Source organism: Falco rusticolus, chromosome 2 (assembly GCF_015220075.1).
Source record: "Falco rusticolus isolate bFalRus1 chromosome 2, bFalRus1.pri, whole genome shotgun sequence".
Classification (NCBI taxonomy): Eukaryota; Metazoa; Chordata; class Aves; order Falconiformes; family Falconidae; genus Falco; species Falco rusticolus.
In genome coordinates, this window is record NC_051188.1 from 17,620,661 (window position 1) to 17,638,266 (window position 17,606).

General features: G+C 39.5%; 1 protein-coding gene across 4 annotated transcripts in view; it reads right to left on the reverse strand.

Moving 5' to 3' along the window:
• The window catches only part of ALKBH8 (alkB homolog 8, tRNA methyltransferase), a 49,920-nt gene that overhangs the window by 28,206 nt on the left and 4,108 nt on the right, over nt 1-17,606 (reverse strand). For 3 of the 4 annotated variants that reach the window (XM_037375869.1, XM_037375871.1, XM_037375872.1), the window contains exons 2-7: nt 16,684-16,824; nt 13,688-13,928; nt 12,531-12,662; nt 11,021-11,116; nt 9,555-9,659; nt 6,440-6,510 (exon numbers count right to left, since the gene is read on the reverse strand). In XM_037375869.1, the coding sequence (XP_037231766.1) occupies nt 6,440-6,510; nt 9,555-9,659; nt 11,021-11,116; nt 12,531-12,662; nt 13,688-13,928; nt 16,684-16,824 (786 nt within the window). The remainder of the gene's footprint in view (nt 1-6,439; nt 6,511-9,554; nt 9,660-11,020; nt 11,117-12,530; nt 12,663-13,687; nt 13,929-16,683; nt 16,825-17,606) is intronic. The other variant, XM_037375870.1, reaches the window with a different exon arrangement.

The window sequence follows — 17,606 nt, forward strand, 5'->3', positions numbered from 1 at the left end:
GTTAGAGCTCATACAAAACATGAAATAGGCGCTAGCTGTCAAAGGCTAGGTACAATCTAGACTTCCTAAAGGCTTCTGATAAAATCTCCCAAGCAGCTATTACAGAAAAAGCTGCTGCCTATAGCAGCTACAGATCTCTGTTTGTTAACCAAGACAGATTAGAAATAGATCAACAAATAAGAAGCAAAAGTGCCAGGAAAATGGTCAATTATCAGCCTAAAAAATGAGTACTAGCAGTATACCTCATTCTATCAGTTCTAGGACAACCATCAGTCATATATATATCAAAAGGACTGGTAGAGTTTTTCTTTGTAACATTGCTCTGCTTTCAAGGCTTCAGTGAGTCACGTTTTTCTTTATAGATGAAGGCACTCAATATCTGCAGGCTAAGAGATGATGAATACGTGTTCAGACGAACAGAAGTTAGGCAGAGGTCAAGGATGACCCACACAGGGTCCTGCTGTTAAACCCTGAGCCACAAATCTGACTCAAAACCTCAAAGCTTCCCTTTCGCAGACATTAGGTCAGGGGCCTAGCCAAAGCATCACAGCAGTTCAGTGTTTATACCAGCCTTTGCCAGGCCAAGGCACGGGGACAGGAGGCAGAGTAAGGAATTCCAAGAAAAGCAGAAGCTAAGGAGAAGAGAGTGACAAGCCTGGGGCTTCCACAACAGGGCTGGATTTTAAGAAAACGGGACAGAACAATATAAATCATAGCACAGTGCCAACACAACACACCCTTTAGGAAAATTATGCCCTCTGGCATGGGGCAATGGGTATCCCACAGCAGTCTTGGACAGAACAGGGCAGAGCTGATGAGGAGACCACTGATGATGAGGATGACAGGGTGTCACTAACTGTTTACTGGGGCAAGATCTGCAGCAAGGAAGGAGAAATTCTTTTATGAGAGAATGGTTTGGGTTGGAAGGGACCTTCAAGATCATCTAGTTCCAAGCCCCCTGCCATGGGCAGGGACACCTCCCACTAGACCAGGTTGCTCACAGCCCCATCCAGCCTGGCCTTGAGCACTGCCAGGGATGGGGCAGCCACAGCTTCTCTGGGCAGCCTGTGCCAGGGCCTCACCGCCCTCACGGTAAAGAATTTCTTCCTAATATCTCATCTAAACGTACCCTCTTTTAGTTTAAAGCCATTCCCCCTTGTCCTATCGCTACAGGCCCTACTAAAGAGTCTGTCCCTACCTTTCTTGTAAGTCCCCTTTAGATAATGGGAGGCTGCTATTAAGTCTCCCTGGAGCCTTTTCTTTAGGCTGAACAACCCCCAAGTCTCTCAGCCTGGCTTCACAGGACAAGTGGATCAGAGGTGATTCAGCCCTCTTGATCGTTTTTGAGGCCCTCCTCTGGACTCGCTCCAAAAGGTCCATGTCCTTCCTGTGCTGAGCTGGATGCAGCTCTCCAGGTGGGTCTCATTAGAGCAGAGTAGAGGAGGAGAATCACCTCCCTTGACCTGCTGGTCACACTTCTTTTTGATGTGGCCCAGGATACAGTTGGCTTTCTGGGCTGTAAGTGCACATTGTCAGGCCATTTTGAGCTATAGGCTGGATATACTCATAGCACTACTTAGCTCATTATAGAAACGATACCTCTATATTTCTAAAATTCTAATTAATCAAGGCTTACATGACGGCATCTAAAATGGCAAATTAGGAAAAGCAGAAAACCAGCAATCTCAATATTGATCAAGCTCCCACTGCAAACCTGCAAAAGGAAATTTGACGCAGGCTTTAACTAAGATTTCTGAGACAGCTGCAAACTTGTCCAGGCTCCTAAGATGAAATACTGTAAAATTACATATCTTTAGAGACACCAAATGGAGGCACTGAAAATAACACCTAACTCAAAACAGAAAATTCTCAATGGAAAGGACTGTTCCCTGTTTTGCAGTACTTTGTTCAAATTCATGGACACAGGAAATATGGTTTGCCATTAAGCTTAATAAAAATCACTCTGAACTAAATTTACTCCATTGCCTTTCTTCTCCTGCTATGACAACTTCTGAATTAAATAAAGTTGTATTCAATAACACAACACTGGAACTCATATTTATTAATATTTTCAGTGTATCAGCTCCTATAAAGAAAGGGTGAACATGGTGATTTATAAAATGCCATTACAAGCCTACAGGACATTCTAAAAGTCTCACTTTATTCTGCCGTTTCCCAAGAGATGTCAAAGAAATGGGTCAAAACCAAAAGTGATTAGTCCGAGACCCTCGCTTTTCCTGGAGTATCATGGGACAAAATACATCAAATGTCTCACTGCTCTGCCTACATACTGTTCAGTGGTTTTTACAAAATAGGTAGTACAGAGTAATAGTGAGATTTTTCTCCTTCAAATGAAGTTTAATCTGTCTTGTAAACTCCCCAAAACACAACATATTGCACCAACTAGAACAAAATTGAGCCACTTGGCTTCCCTGTGCTTCTTGACAAAGCTGTTTCATGTGACTGAAATAGGAAAGAGAATCTCACACCTACATTTCTGCCTCATTTCACAGAGGTGCAAGAACTTGGATTGCTGTAGATTATCTGATGCAAGATAAACGCAGCGTTGTGAAGAATCATGCCCTTATTTTCTTCTCAAGTTTATTGATATTTAAATGACACATGCCAGTAAGTATTCCCTTTTCAACAGAAATCAAGTTTACAAAAACAAATTAGACTCATAATGATTCCTCTTAACAAAACAGTACAAAGTGTTTTGTTACTGGATAAATTCATTCACTGCTGAGGAAAAGACTGATTCTCAAAAATGCGATCTAAGTTGCAAGGCATCACTGAAGATGGCAGTGACACACAGTGCCGTTGCAGATGTGTTATTAGTGGAGTACCCCAGGGTACTGAAGATACTGAGGCCAACACTGTTTACCATCTCGTTAATGATCCGGACAATGGGGCAGAGTGCATCCTCAGCAAGTTTAGAGACAATACAAAACCAGGAGGAGCAGGTGACATACCAGATGGTTGTGCCAACATTCAGAGGGACCTCCTGGACAGACTGGAGAACTGGTGCAACAGGAACCTCATGAAATTCAAAGGGAAGTGCAAAGTCCTGCACCTGGTCAGGAATAACCACATGCATCGCTATACACTAGGGGCTAATCAGCTAGAAAGCAGCTTTGCCCAAAAGGACCTTGGGGTCCTGGTAGACAAGAAGTGGAATGTGAGCCACCAAGGCACTCTTGCAGAAAAAAATGCCAACAGCCTCTTAGGTTACATTAGGAAGAGCACTGCCAGCAGGTCAAGGGAGGTGATCCTTCCTCTCTACTCAGCATTGGTGAGGATGCATCTAGAGTACTGTGTCCAGTACTGAGACTGGGCTTCCCACTACAAAAAATGTATGTACTTACTGGAGCAAGTCCAGCACAGGGCTGTGAAGATGATTAAGGAGTATCTTCATATGAAGAGATGCTGAGAGAGCTGGGACAGATCAGCTTGGAGAAAAAATAGCTCAGGCTCAGATAAGATGGCTCTTACCAATGTGTATAAATACCTGATGGGAGGGACTGAAGAAGAAGGAGCCAGACCCTTCCTAGTAGTGTCCACCAACAGGACAAGAGACAACAGGCACAATTTAAAACCCATGTGATTCCACCTGAACACAAGAAAACAGATATTTGTACTGTGACAGAGGTCAAATGCTGGAACAGGTTGCCCAGAGAGGTTCTACAGTCTCTATCTGCAGAGGTAATCAAAACACAACTGGACAGTCTTGGACAACCTGCTTCAGCTGACCCTGCTTAAGCAGGGGCATTGAACTAGATGACCTCGAGGTCCCTTCCAATCTAAACAATTCTGTGAATGCAGTAACTTTGAGAACCTGCACTGATAGCTAAGGCACTACACACTAGGATGGCATTTATGTTTAAGTCCCCTGCTCTGCCACAGGTTTCTCTTTCATATGGCAAAGCATTTTAGTTACTAGAATATGCCTAACAGGTTCTGGAAAGACAAGCATACAAACAACTGAAAGAAAAGCTGTTTGCATGAGTTAGTATAAGAATAAACTACATGAGGCATCCTGCTTCTTTTCCTCCTCTGAAGCATCTAGGTAGCCAACTTCCAAAATAGGATAACAGAAACAGTTGGGTTGCAACATCTCTTTATGGCACTTGTTATTTAAACGTATGCATTTAATGCTGAGAGAATAAAGAAAGGACAAGACATACGACTAGGTTTATGTACTTCCATTATGTTGCAGCCTAATTTATTTAGGTGGGGGAAAAAAAGTCACACTACAGAGAAAAGAGACAGATACCAAAGTTTGCCACTGTATATGCAACTCCAATTATTTATTATCAGAGTGTGTAAATTTTGTACATGGTAAGCTTTACTGGAAATAGAGTGGGGGGCTTCACTCCTAAAATAGCTAACTTGCATATTACTGCAACTGATACTTGTATTTTAAAATCAGATGAAGAGCTAAGCGCACAAAAACACATTAAAGAAATCGTCAAAAGTTGTAGAAGTACCAGAAAGAAAAGCCATTATATAATGCAGCATTTCATGGGCCAATGGCTTGTTTTACTACATGTGCTTTGATTGTCTGCACCTGGAAAGTGCATTAATGGCCCACTAGGAAAATGCACTGAAACCTGGGAGCCATCCTAACAGACTGCATCCAATGCCTATGCCTGAAATATCTAGAAATGGCCCAAATTTGGCTGTTTCCCTGATTGAAATGTACACATTCCAATTTTTAACAGCATCATAATGCTCCAGGCAGTCCACTTCCCAGAAAGGTTTGTATTTCTCAGGTGATTAAAATCACTCTGCTTTTGGCCATCTCTGAGACCATCACAGAGGTGTGCTGTAATATAATCTTCTAGAAATGCACTGCCTATGGTGCCTCATCAACGAAGCAACAGAGCATCTGTGCTAGAGTCAGACTTTTAATTGAAATGGAAAGGGTAAGAAAGCCTGGGGCTGCAGACTGAGGCAGAATATGTAAAATTATATCACCAATACAGTTTTTACAAAGTAAACTAAAATAACCTTCTTTTTTTTTACAAGATCAAAATAGGAAGAGCTATAAGTGGGGCTATCTACTGATGCTGTACTGCTCTGAATGCCTAGCATCTATCAGAAAAATTAAACTTAGGACAGGTAAACTGCACAGATCAATTACAGCCCTTTTGCTAGAGAAAAGACATGGAAGAAACAGACGTTCCCATGTGCTACTTAGCATGGAGGTGTTGGCACTTTTAAAGACAACACCACAGTTGAACAGGGGAGAACATGCTATCTCTGAGACAAGGCTAAGCATAAAAGCCACATGAGAAAGTAGCCTCTAGACTGGGAGATTCCAAAAGAATAGTAGGAATCCAACTGCCACTGTGCATACCACACAAACAACTAATGCCAGATGTTCCTACCCTAGAGTGGATGCCTTTGCAAATGGTGAACAAATATATCCATGGTAAGGCTGAGAGGACTGGCAATACCAGCACCCCATTTTCAAGTGACCAAGAACACAGATGCGCCACTGCCACACATGTTGATGGAAAAATCTAACCTTCCTTAGACTCACTCCTAGTCCCAGGAGCTCCACTTCCACTACACAACTTGCAAAAGAGGAAGCTGATGCCAAAGCCCAGAGCATTGGCTCTGTCAGACATAGGAGAAGCTTCTAGGAGCTTCTCACAGAAGGACCCCTGTTGCCTTCCCTCTACCAAAACCTTGCCACGCAAATCCAATACATAAGGTCAAATCGCAAAGACTTGCCACAGTAGTGCTTCAGGCAGAGAAGATAACACTAAATTTGTAGAACATGGATGAGCACAGATGGACCAGATGAATCCAAATAGAGTAAAAGTAAACACACTAATCAGAGCACCGAGACTAGATAATATGGACTGTTTTCTTGATATGTTGCATGACTTTGTGCTAGTCCACTGTTCTTCCATTTCTCTTCCCACTCTTTGTCTACATCATCTGCGTATGTTGGAAGCTCATGAGATCAACGTCTACCTCTGCTTGCCTGACTAGCTCAGTAAGGTTCAAACACTGATTGAACCTTCTGCAGGTAATATATACACATTAGTCTACTGTAAAAGTACTGAATATAAAAATAACGGGAGGCTTATGCAGACCAGAGGGAACAGGGAATGACAGTGAAAAATGGAAGTAGAAACACAAACAGGAGTGATACACTTTCTAAGACTAATAGAAAATGAAGGAAGGTCGATGGGAGAACTGGATGCTAAGATTTAAAAATAGGATATCACTGTCACTGAAATCTTCCAGCGACAACATCTCAATGCAGTTACTTATTTAATCAGCATATCACATTACCTGACTTGCTTGATACTAAACTCAGGTAAGTATGAACAGACACCATGGAAAATCAAATTAACTTGTATTAAACAATACAAAACTGAAACTTCTCAGTAAAGCACATCAAAACACATACAAACAAGTTTACCTTGGCTCCTAAACTGAGAGAGATTATTTCATCCTCAAAAGCGGAATGTGTATCAATATGAGGAGGAATTCCTGCATAAAAAAAAAAAAAAACAACAAAAGAGATCAGTATAGTAATAATAGAGTGCTATCTCTGTTAGCAAGCCCTGTTTCCATGGATGTCCATATAGAAAACTGGGATGTACGGTTGAACAAACAAAACATCATAAACAAGGGAGTTGCTGTCCAAAAGAATTCAGGACAGTTGTCTGATTTAACTATGCCTCTAATCTGGGCATGTAACACAAGCGTCCTTTATAATGAGTGGAAATATCTAGAAGATAGTTCAGGGCACCCAAAGGCCTCACCCTATGAAAACTCCAAATGCCTCTTTGCCGCAGAGAGCAGTAGAAATCACTATGTTCTCCTCCTAGGCAGTTTAGCACTTCATGCAAACAGTTGTGCTGCATTAGGCGATTTGAGCCTTAGTTCATCCATGATCACGTATTTATCACTCACTCTTCAGAGAGTAGTCATCCCAAATACTCCCTCTACTGCTAAGCAGATGACTGCTAAAGGTCTCTGCTTCAGAATTAGGACCTACTAGCACAAATGTTCCCAGCAGAACTCCACACACCATTGCTAGGCTAACCCCTGGGTAGTACATCTGTTGGTGCATGTATGAGTAAACACAAGGAGTTGAGAATTGCCAAAGGGACAGCAAATTTATTTTTTCTTTTAGATCTGCTAATTGGAAAGAAACTGCCATTCCCCACAGCTCGTGCCACATATTTTATCATCAAGTGCTGAAACAGCAGTGTGCATATCCCAGCAAGATCTCACTTCATGTGGGGAACTGCAGTCAACAGTGAAGCAAAGCCAGCAGACCACTTTGGAGAATGCAACCATGCCTTCCTTTGACACCACAACAGGCCCAGACAGATACAGTAAATCCTATGTGAACCAAACCAAACCATTTACAAAACTCTACCCAAGTTCATTTTGGACACTATCAAATTCCTAAGCCAAAAACATTTTTTCTTAACAGTCAGTCAGCCCTATAAAGCATCCTTATTATATGCCAGATTTTACTTTCAGATGCAAGTATTCTGAATACCATTAGTTTCAGTGAAAGCATTACAAGTGTTTTATGAGGTCAGCATTTAACCAGATAGAAAAATCCATTAGACTTGAAAACCAAGGACATGCATCTGTTTGTGCTCGCTTGTAACTTTTTGCCTCCGTATAAAGCACTGAAGCTCCGCCTTCAGATATGCACTGAAATCAGTGCAATTCAATTCCCTGTATAACAGGGTAACATCAACTACTCCCTTCAGCATCACTCAGACATTTCAGTCAAGACCACAATGACCTGCTTACCTGCTGTTTATACTCCATATATGCAGCACATAGTAAGAGTCATCTAAGCATTCAAAAGTGGATGCTAACTTTCAAGTATAAATATACAACTTTAAACATTATTAGGACCCTGAATGAAAAAAGCACCCTCAAAAAGGAATTTATTTAATGTGTCTTAAATGTGGCTTCTACAGCTTAGATACCCCAAGTCATCAGTCACTTTCTAAAATCTCAAGTGTAATTTCCAATGACAATCTGGCTTGGAACACAGATACTAAAGGTATTAATTGGACTGCACTCTGTGCTTGTTAATATCCTAACAATTTGCTCTTAAGAAAGGGTATTTTGTTTATATTTGGGTTGGTGGTTTTTTTTTTAAAACAAACTGCTTCTATTCTTGATAGAAATCTAGAATTCTAACTAATATCCTCTGATGATCCAGCCAGAAGTACAAAACTGTACCAATTTAACAGATTGTCAGATACATAAACTAATAGGATCAGCTTTTCAGACCTTTGTTTGGCAGACACTGTCAGACATTAATTCTGAAAGAAAAGCTGTTGTCCTTCTCTTCCCAAGGACGCATGAGATACCCACTCTAGAAAGCAAGCCAGATTCTTAGCCTTGATGAAAGCGCAGCACATGATTTATTCCCTAGAAGTGTGATTAGAAACAATTTTTTCTTCAAATGTCTCCAGTTTGGGAAAGATTACAGTAACAGAGTAATTTCTTATTCCTCAGATAAGGGAACACTACTTGCATCATACTTAAGAGTCACATATACTAATGTTATATCCTATGGACTAACAGCAAGCGCCATTTCCTGGAGACTGTATGCATAGTACAGGAAGAAAGAAGAATCTGGAGTGAAAAAATGCACTCTACTACAAAACCAAATATGACTATTCATTCCTATATCTTTTTATGGTTAGTTTCCATCTTACATCCTCAGACTCTGAAACACAATCAATTTCCATAACGGTAGTATCAAAAACTGTACTTGTAAACACAAGCTTCCTGGACTCAGAAACCAGTATCAAGACTTTAGTTCTGATTCAAAGCATCTCTGGTCACAGAGGAAATACACTAAGCAGGCGCTGAAATCCTGTCCCTACACGTCACACTTAAGATGCTACTCTTCTGATTTTCAGTAATGTTGTACTGGTTTGGCTGGGATAGAATTAATTTTTTTTCCTAGTAGCTCATATAGTGCTAGGTTTTGCATTTGTGATGAAAACAGTATTGGTAATACAAGGATGTTTTGGGTATTGCTGAGCAGTGCTTACACTGCATCAAGGTCCTTTCTGGTTTCTCATGTTTCCCTGCCAGCAAGTCAGCTGGGGATGCACACGGAGTTGGGAGGGGACACAGCTAGGACACCTGACTAAAGCGATATTCCATACCATATCACATTGTGCTCAGAAACAAAACTAGGGGTGAAGTTTACAAGGGATGCCATTACTCAGACTATCTGGGCATTGGTTGGCTGGTAGTGAGCAATTGCTTGGGGACTTTTTTTGCCTCACTTTTTTTTTCATTTTTTATTTTGATGGTGGGAGTTGCTTTGGTTTTTCCTTTGGTGTTTTTTTTAAAAAAAACTTATTAAACTGTCTTTATCTTAACCCATGGGTATTCTCACTTCTCTCTCTCCAATTCTCTCCCCTATCTCATTGAGGTAGAGTGATCGAGCGGCTGTGTGGTGCTTAGCTGTCTACCAGTGTTAAACCACAATGTAAGGTGTAAAGAGCTCAACATTGTTGAAGGACAAATAAACTTACCTTGTCCAGGTTCATACTGATTTACAGTCAGTTGATCAGGTTTATGTTTGATATATCCCTGCTTCAACCATTTATCCAACAATAGGTTGCAAATTTCAGGAAGACCTAGTTACAGAAACAAAAGAGTAAGCAAAACGGGATAGATTTTTGCATTTTTATCCTTTCTTTTTACAACAAATATAGTAACCGGTCAAAATACATAGAAACAACTTCACAGAAACATAAGCCCATCTTCAATAATGAACACACTGCATTTTCTGTAACACATACATCAGAACTGGCGGCCTGATCTGCAAGTCCAATATATTTACAACATCCTGCCATTCAAAAGGCCATTTCCCCAAGACCTCGACATTCAGAAGCAGATCACTCTTTACAAATGCAAACTGCATCATCTCTACACATAAATAAAAGCATATCAAATCACAGGCAATGCTTCCACCAACTACATTAAAAATGCTGCAGTTAAGAAGCAAAATTATTATGCAGAAATTCAGAAGTTGTGCAGAGGTTAAGTATCACCAAAAATATCTGCGGAAGTTAAATTGTTCTTGAAACAGGACTGAAAGTTTCAGTGCTTCACTGAATTTTTGGTTTGTTATTTTACCAGAGGACTTCTCAGGTAAAATTCTGTTGGAGGTAACACCCAGAAACATGGTAGTAATAGCTCTTCCATGATAATATTGATTTTTATTTTTCAGTTGTTCTCCCCCAATGAAGTGTTTATGCTTTTCTCACAAAAAATAGTCTATCTGTGAGACTAGAAAACAGCTGAAATGTCAATGCTTTTATGATTACATAGCTTCACTGTTAAAACCTCAATGTAACCAGAATCCTTCCATTGCAAGCTACATCTACCCCGTGACACATGCGTCACCTTAAACACCTTCAAGTTTTACAGGAATTTAGCTCCCCTATTTTACTATTTTTAAACCTAAGACTATAAGATGACTCACTTGCTTTCCTCTGAGTCACAGGTCTCAACTCCAAATAAGAGTTACACAAACCTTTTCAAAATTGCTTTCAGTCCAAAGGAATTTTTATTTTGGTGTGCATCCAACAAGTTTCAAGCTAGTCAAGATAAATATACCCAGCAATAGACATCACAACCCCCAAACAAATGAATATGTAATTTGTAACACATAATTGCTTTATGAAACAAAAACTAAAAAAGAATGGTAACTACAATCCCAAAAACCTTATTTGACTGCACCTCAATGGGCATCAATGCCTGCCTGCAAGTGACTGGAAAACAAGCTTTGAGCACTCACAGTAATTTGGAATGGATCTCATTCAAAAGAACAATTTCATTCAAATTACAGATTACAAATGTATGTGTTTAAGATACAGTTAAGGATCTTCTTTTATTAGAATCTCACATCCATATCTCAGTAAGACTTAAAGGCTTTATATAATGATTCAAACATCAGTACAAAATAAGTATGATTTAATAGGGAAGTTCTCACCTCCAGGTAAAGGTTTGTCTTTATCAACATTGTTGTTATCATAGCAAAACTCATATCCAAAATGTTTCACTCTTCTATACTTTAAAGTCTTCTGGGCTGTAAAACCACACAATTTTAAAGTAAGATTAGACTACATAAAACAACCCAAACAATTTGCTATGCTTCCCTTTTCATCTGACCTATTAAACCTAAAACATTTTTTAATTAACAGTTAAAACAATTTATGTGACCCTTGTCCTTCATGGCTCACACTTCTGCCTTATCACCTTTTGTATTTCATCAAGCATCACATTCACTGCTGTCTGAAGTCAAACTGATGGTGGTTTTGTATATGCAAAAAGTAGAGAGTACCAATTTTCTTTCGCTATACTTAATGCATCTTTATTCTTGATCAATCTCTGAAATTGCAATTGATACAGCAGGATCCTTCACTTTCACCAATCACCAAGTTCACATTAGCTAAGGTCAATAACCCTTTATGCTGTTCCAAGGAATAAAATTTACACAGAAACTTTGAAATTAATTCCAAGATGTACTGGGTCTGGCTGAGCCCCATAGCAGCCCTCACAGTGCTGTGCTTTGTATTGGCTTTTTTTTGACTGCTGCTGAGCAGAGCTCGCACAGCATCACGGCTGCCTCTCGAACATTCCCTCCTCTCACCAGTAGGCTGGGGGTGAGCAACATTCTGGGAGGGGACATAGCCAGGACAGCTGACCCACACTGACCAACAGGATATTCCTTATCATATGATGTCTGTTGAGATATAAAAGCTAAGAGAAAAGAGAAGGAAGGGAGGGCATTCATTATTTATGTTTGTCTTCCAGAGCAACCACTACATGTACTGAAGCCCTTATTCCTCTGAAGCAGCCAAACATTCTCTACTTCCCATCAGCAGGTGATAACATCTTTTGTTTTACTATGCTTCCACACACACAACTTCTGCTATTGCTTCATTAAACTGCCTTTACCTTAACCCACAATTATATATTTTTTGCATCTTATCTTCTCCCGCCCAACCTCATTCTGCTGAGAAGGGGAATGATAGAGCAGCTAGGTGAGCACCTGACACCCAACCAAGGTCAACCCACCACACAAGAACAATTCATTTATTAAAAGATCTAAATCCACAGAGCTCAAGTGAAAGCACAAAAGCATCCAGAATGTCTCAGTGACTTCTTTTTGATTTAAAAGAAGACACAGCTCCTCAGCTGTACATCAGATGGGAAGGGTAACCTTCACTGAACATTTTTATGCTTGGCGTAAGACACCTAAAGAAGACTTTAGTTGGTTTTGGATGCAGGAATATTATTCAAGCAAACCCATACCAGAATATCAATTCAGACCACTTGCCACCACTTGCAATATAAGACCAATTCCTAAAATACTAAAACCGAATACACAATGATTTCAAACAATACATTTACCAAGATGTAGACATCTTGTAAACTGAAACCGTAGGAAAAAACAGCACAGAAGTATGGAAGGTCTGGATTTCTATCATTTTGCCCACCATTTCGAGTATCTTCATCTCCTGTCCAGTCAATACTTTCCAACATCCTCCTTTCTTCCTCTGGAGAAATAATCTTTTCAATGATCATTAGGCCTGGAGGCAAGCTTGTAGGAACAACATTCTGCCACAAAACTAGGGTGTATGGAAAAAGAGAATATTATCACTGTTTAGAGAAAATAAAACCATGTGTTCCCTACAGGAATACCAACTATATATGAGAATATAATATAGCTGCAGATATTTAATGATACAACAGAACCCTCATTGTGATCTTATTTGGTTTTGGCATGACAAAACAAGGCAAGGCCCAAGTTTTTCATGATGCAAAGCACTCTTTAAACATTCTACTGCATAAGACCAGCAAGATTACACACTATTCAAAGGCAAAACTACTTTTCATTTTCCTGTCAAAACAATGGTAAAGAGAATTTCCCAATCATGTCAGGATTCTACCTGCATATCATTTTAGTTTTCTAGAATTTTGGTGATTTGGTAAATCACCAGACTACTCTCTGTCCAGAGAAGCAACCTGTAATCAAATATGAAGGAATATAATGCAATAGCTAGGTGAACACAAAATGTTGGTGATGTAGAGACATTCAGTTTGCTATCCTAACAGTTTATAAGCAGAATGTACAGACCAACACCAGGAACACTTTTCAGCAGACAATATAAAAGCTCATAGAAAGAGCAACAGTTACTGTGCTAAACAGCTTATAGTCAGCCATAAAAAAGCCTGGAGAGAAGAGGAGGAAAAGCCAGAAATCTTATTGTGACTGTTTTCCTTCTTGGAATTGAGATAAAGACTGCAAGACTAAGGTCACGCAAGTAATCCAATGACCTGTCCAGAGATCTCCTGGGTCCCAGTTTAGCTCCTTAATCACAAAACCTTCATGAGAAGTACAGAAAGGTCTGGAAACTACCCAAACCCTTTTCCCTTTTGCCTCCAAGTAAAGGAGTTAAAATTAGAGTATCCTATCATGTAATAGAAGGAGCAAAGATTGGTTTATGTCCTGAATCTCAGATTCTGGCTTTCATTCTCTGTATCTACTTACAAAGACTAGTGTGCTTTTAGCTATATTTACAAACTAGGAAGTGAAAGCAAAGCAAAACAGGATGCAGGAAGTTTGATATCTAGGAGAGCAGAAAAATCATACCTTTTTCCACAAAATTAACGTATAGAATGATATTTTGGTCAAAGTCTTCCAGTGTTACTTCTTTTCCATTAAGGGCATCAAAAGCTTTCTTGGCTTCTTCTGTTGTCCCATATTTCACAAATGAATATGGTTTATTTGGTGGCATTAAGAGCGTTTCCACCAATCCATATTCTTCTACTATCCTGAGCAGTTGGTGTCTACTCATCCCATTACCAAGACCAGCATTGGCAATAACCAGGCTCTAATCAAAGAGGAATTACAAAAATTGAGAATTAGTGATTACCGCTGGTTACTTTAAAACCAACACTCTACTAAGAGAGCAGCTCTATAAAGAAAAAAAGTAAGCCCATGAGTACACTTTTGTGTATTCCACACAAGATATTTACATTTCAATGAGCTTGGTATATATATGAGGCTAAGGCAACCTTTGTTTGCCCAGCACCTATTCTGGCAGAAGGGCCTGCATCCTCTGTCAGAGGTACCTCCTCAATTAATGCATGTAGTTACTATTACAAGAGCACTTAATCTTCAAACCAGCATGTGTGCATCAAGTGTACTGCAAGCAAACAGTGACACTGACACACATAATTTTGAAGGCTTCTAAAATGGATTTTTTCTGCAGACTAACAAAAAAAAAAGAGAAAAACCTTTCAAGACAGTGATTTTTTTCCAAGAAAGGTTTTCTCATCTTTGCCAAGAAGTCTCTCCAAGCAGAGAGATTAATATTCCCAGTTCCACCTCATGTCCCCTACATATCAGATTCACCAAAAAAAAAGTAGCATAATCTAGAAACAAGAACATCTAGTTCTGCTCCAGCACTCTTATCTGAAAAGTCTCCCTCTTGCTTTTATAAACAAAAGGGATTTATGTCCCATCCTTAGTTAACACAGACTACTTCATGCACAATGCCTAATTGCTTAACTCTATACTTTCATACTGATTTATGTCCAAAATTATTAAGTATGCAGTTTGTGAGGACTGTTGCTGGTTTGCCAAATATTAGAAAAAACCAACAAAATAGAACTTTTCAAATTACTATTATTCAAGAAATATCCTTTGAAAAACACAGGCCTTTTCAAAATAAGTTCTTTTGACATCTAAATAGCTATATGCCTTAACAAGATGTTAAATCTAATCATGGTGGTCAAAAGAAGTTTAAGTCCCTTTTTAAGGCCAAATGAGCATGCAATCTTGAAATTTTGATTGAGCTCCAGTGAATCCAAAAAGCTAGCAACAATTTACTCAGACTGACTCCATGTAATACCTTTCCAGAAAGCTTTCAGACAGTCTTTCTCTTAGAAGTCTGTAACTGTTCTATGACCTTTTCTGAAGGCAGTTGGGAAAGCGTTCAATTGTTTCAAATGACAGCATGTCACTCCTCAAAAAAACAGAAAGTTAGGTTTAAAGCTGAAGGGAAAGATTATGAAAAGAAAATAAATTATATAGTGAGTACTGCTGTGACTACGCCTATTGCGACAGCTCTTAACGCTTGTTCTTAGCACTGCATCAGGCTGTCTTATTACTGATCCCATTTTTCAAAGGTGACCGTATTATTAATTACTGTTATTTTCTAGAATGTTATTAATGGAGAGGCCCATATGTGTGGAGGAAATGCAGAGACTCAAACCAGCACTTTCACTGGTTATACGCACTTCATCAACAAAGACAATCACTACATAACAGCAGCAGGTACAGCAATTGACCACGTTCTCCTGAGCAATTTCAATATAACCAGACTCTCACAGAAAGCCTGAAAGCATTTTCTGTATTCTTGACACTAGTTTCTCACCAGTACTATGATTTTGTTTCATGCATCACTTATTCAAATGTTCTGTCATTGATGAGGATCTGGCTGGACGCCAAAACTACTCTCTGGGTGGATCAGATGGACAATTTGGTATCTGGGGCAGTATCGAGAGGAACAAGTCCCAGATTATGGACCCATTTTCAAGCAACACTAGATAGACACAGTGCCTGCTCCAGGAAGCTTACAAGATATACAAGACTCCTGGGTCATTTTAGTGTATGTCCACGTGGAGTGAGATGTGAGTGAAGACTAAGCCCAATTTTGTTACAAAAAGGCAGAAAGGTCTAACTGATGCTTCCATATCCGAGCAGGAAGAATTTGCAGGATCAAAATGAATAAGGCTAGAGTAAATGATACTGCTCTACAGTGTTTCAAGGCATTAGCATCTCCCCACAACTGATGGGGGGAAATGATAAACTAGTTCTTCCCTGTCTGCAAGTTCCTGTCACTCACTTTTTGCTATACCAGTATCTGCGAGGTCATTCTCTGATCTGCTGTAACTCTAGGACAGCAAAAAAATGCAAATTAAAAAGCCGAGTAGTTTTCTGTTAGGTTACGAATAAAGTGGTTTATGGTAAAGTTCATTGAGCATCACAAGAAAGCAGAACTCCCTCCTATCTTGTCCCCTTTTGTGCAAGGGACAGGAAAGTAGCCACCTTTTCAACAGCTGCAAGTCAGTCAATCAGTTCAACTCCCCAAGAAACACAGCTTAAATCAATTTAGGTGAAGAAAACAATGTGGAAAAGACTTCTAAGATAAACATGTTTTTAACTGGGAGTTTAGATGAGACAAATTAATTTGATAAAGCAGTACAGAGGAAAGAAAGATACAAAAGCTAAAAGCCAGAGAAGAAAGGAAATCACATAGAAAAAGAGAAGAAAAGTTTATCTACTTAAACAAGGTAACATTTCCCATGCTTCCTTACTACCTCCACCTCCCCATCCCAAAGAACTACTGTTTCAGATATTAAAAAAACAAAAACCAAACAACCTTATCCAAAGGCCATAGAAGTCTCTCCACAGACATTAAACTGTTGAAGTACAGTTCTTCAAAACCAAACGGGCACAGAAAACACTCCATCTCAGGAAGTGTATTTTGGAGAACTGCATTTTAGACAAAACAGAAGTGAGAATAGAACACAGATAAGAAAGATTTTCACACTACCATCAAAATCAGAACTACCAGTCACCTGTGTGGCATGGGAGATGCACTCAATGCCTTCATGTCTCATCAATGTATGCTGAGCTCTGATCTGCTTCCTCAATACCTTCTTCTTCATTTTACGGACTTTCAAATGATCTTCACTGGTTTTAACTTCCATGCCGGTGATCTGGGAAGCAGAAGTAATAACACATAGTAACTATCCTCCTTGAAAAATTAGATACTTCAGTCTGCCCTAGAGATAGCCTCCCCATCTCCTACATCATCTCTATGATAGTGATAGGCCATCAGATAATACCAGATTTTATGAATTATCTGAGGATGACAAAACAGAGCCTGCAAAGTACATTCTTCCTCACTCGGTAGCATGGCTTTCCCCATCTCTGAAGTTGTTATTCAACTCTCTTTTATCCTCCCAAAAATAGAGCTTTATAAAGATTTAATTTTCCAGGGTTTTTTTCTTGTTCTTCACTCTTATCCACAATATCATTACACTAGCTTCCAGTTTTTAACCTGCCTGCCCCTCCGATTTTCACATAGCAGTTGCAATTAATTTCCTTCTCTCTGCAGTCTCTCTAGAGCAGAACAACAAAAAAACGTATGTGAAACTGCCATGAGATTTGTATCATCTTAGCTTCTAAGTTATTCATGCCTCACCAAATACTTGAGTTGGAGATCAACCGTGCTTATTTCGCTCCTTTTTCCTAATTGCCACTTCCAATTGAATATGACATTTGGCAAAAATTGCTTTTTTGAGAGTAGAAAAATGTGTTGAACATTTGGATATCCAAGCACTAGTAATCAGGATGCTCCACATCTCACTTAGCACATCTCCCAAGGCCAACTTCAGAAAAATCACATTCCTGTCATGCAACAAACAGAAAACTGTGTACGTACATTAACTATTGAATTTAGCGGCAACACAGCATTTACCTACCAGTGAGTTAATTG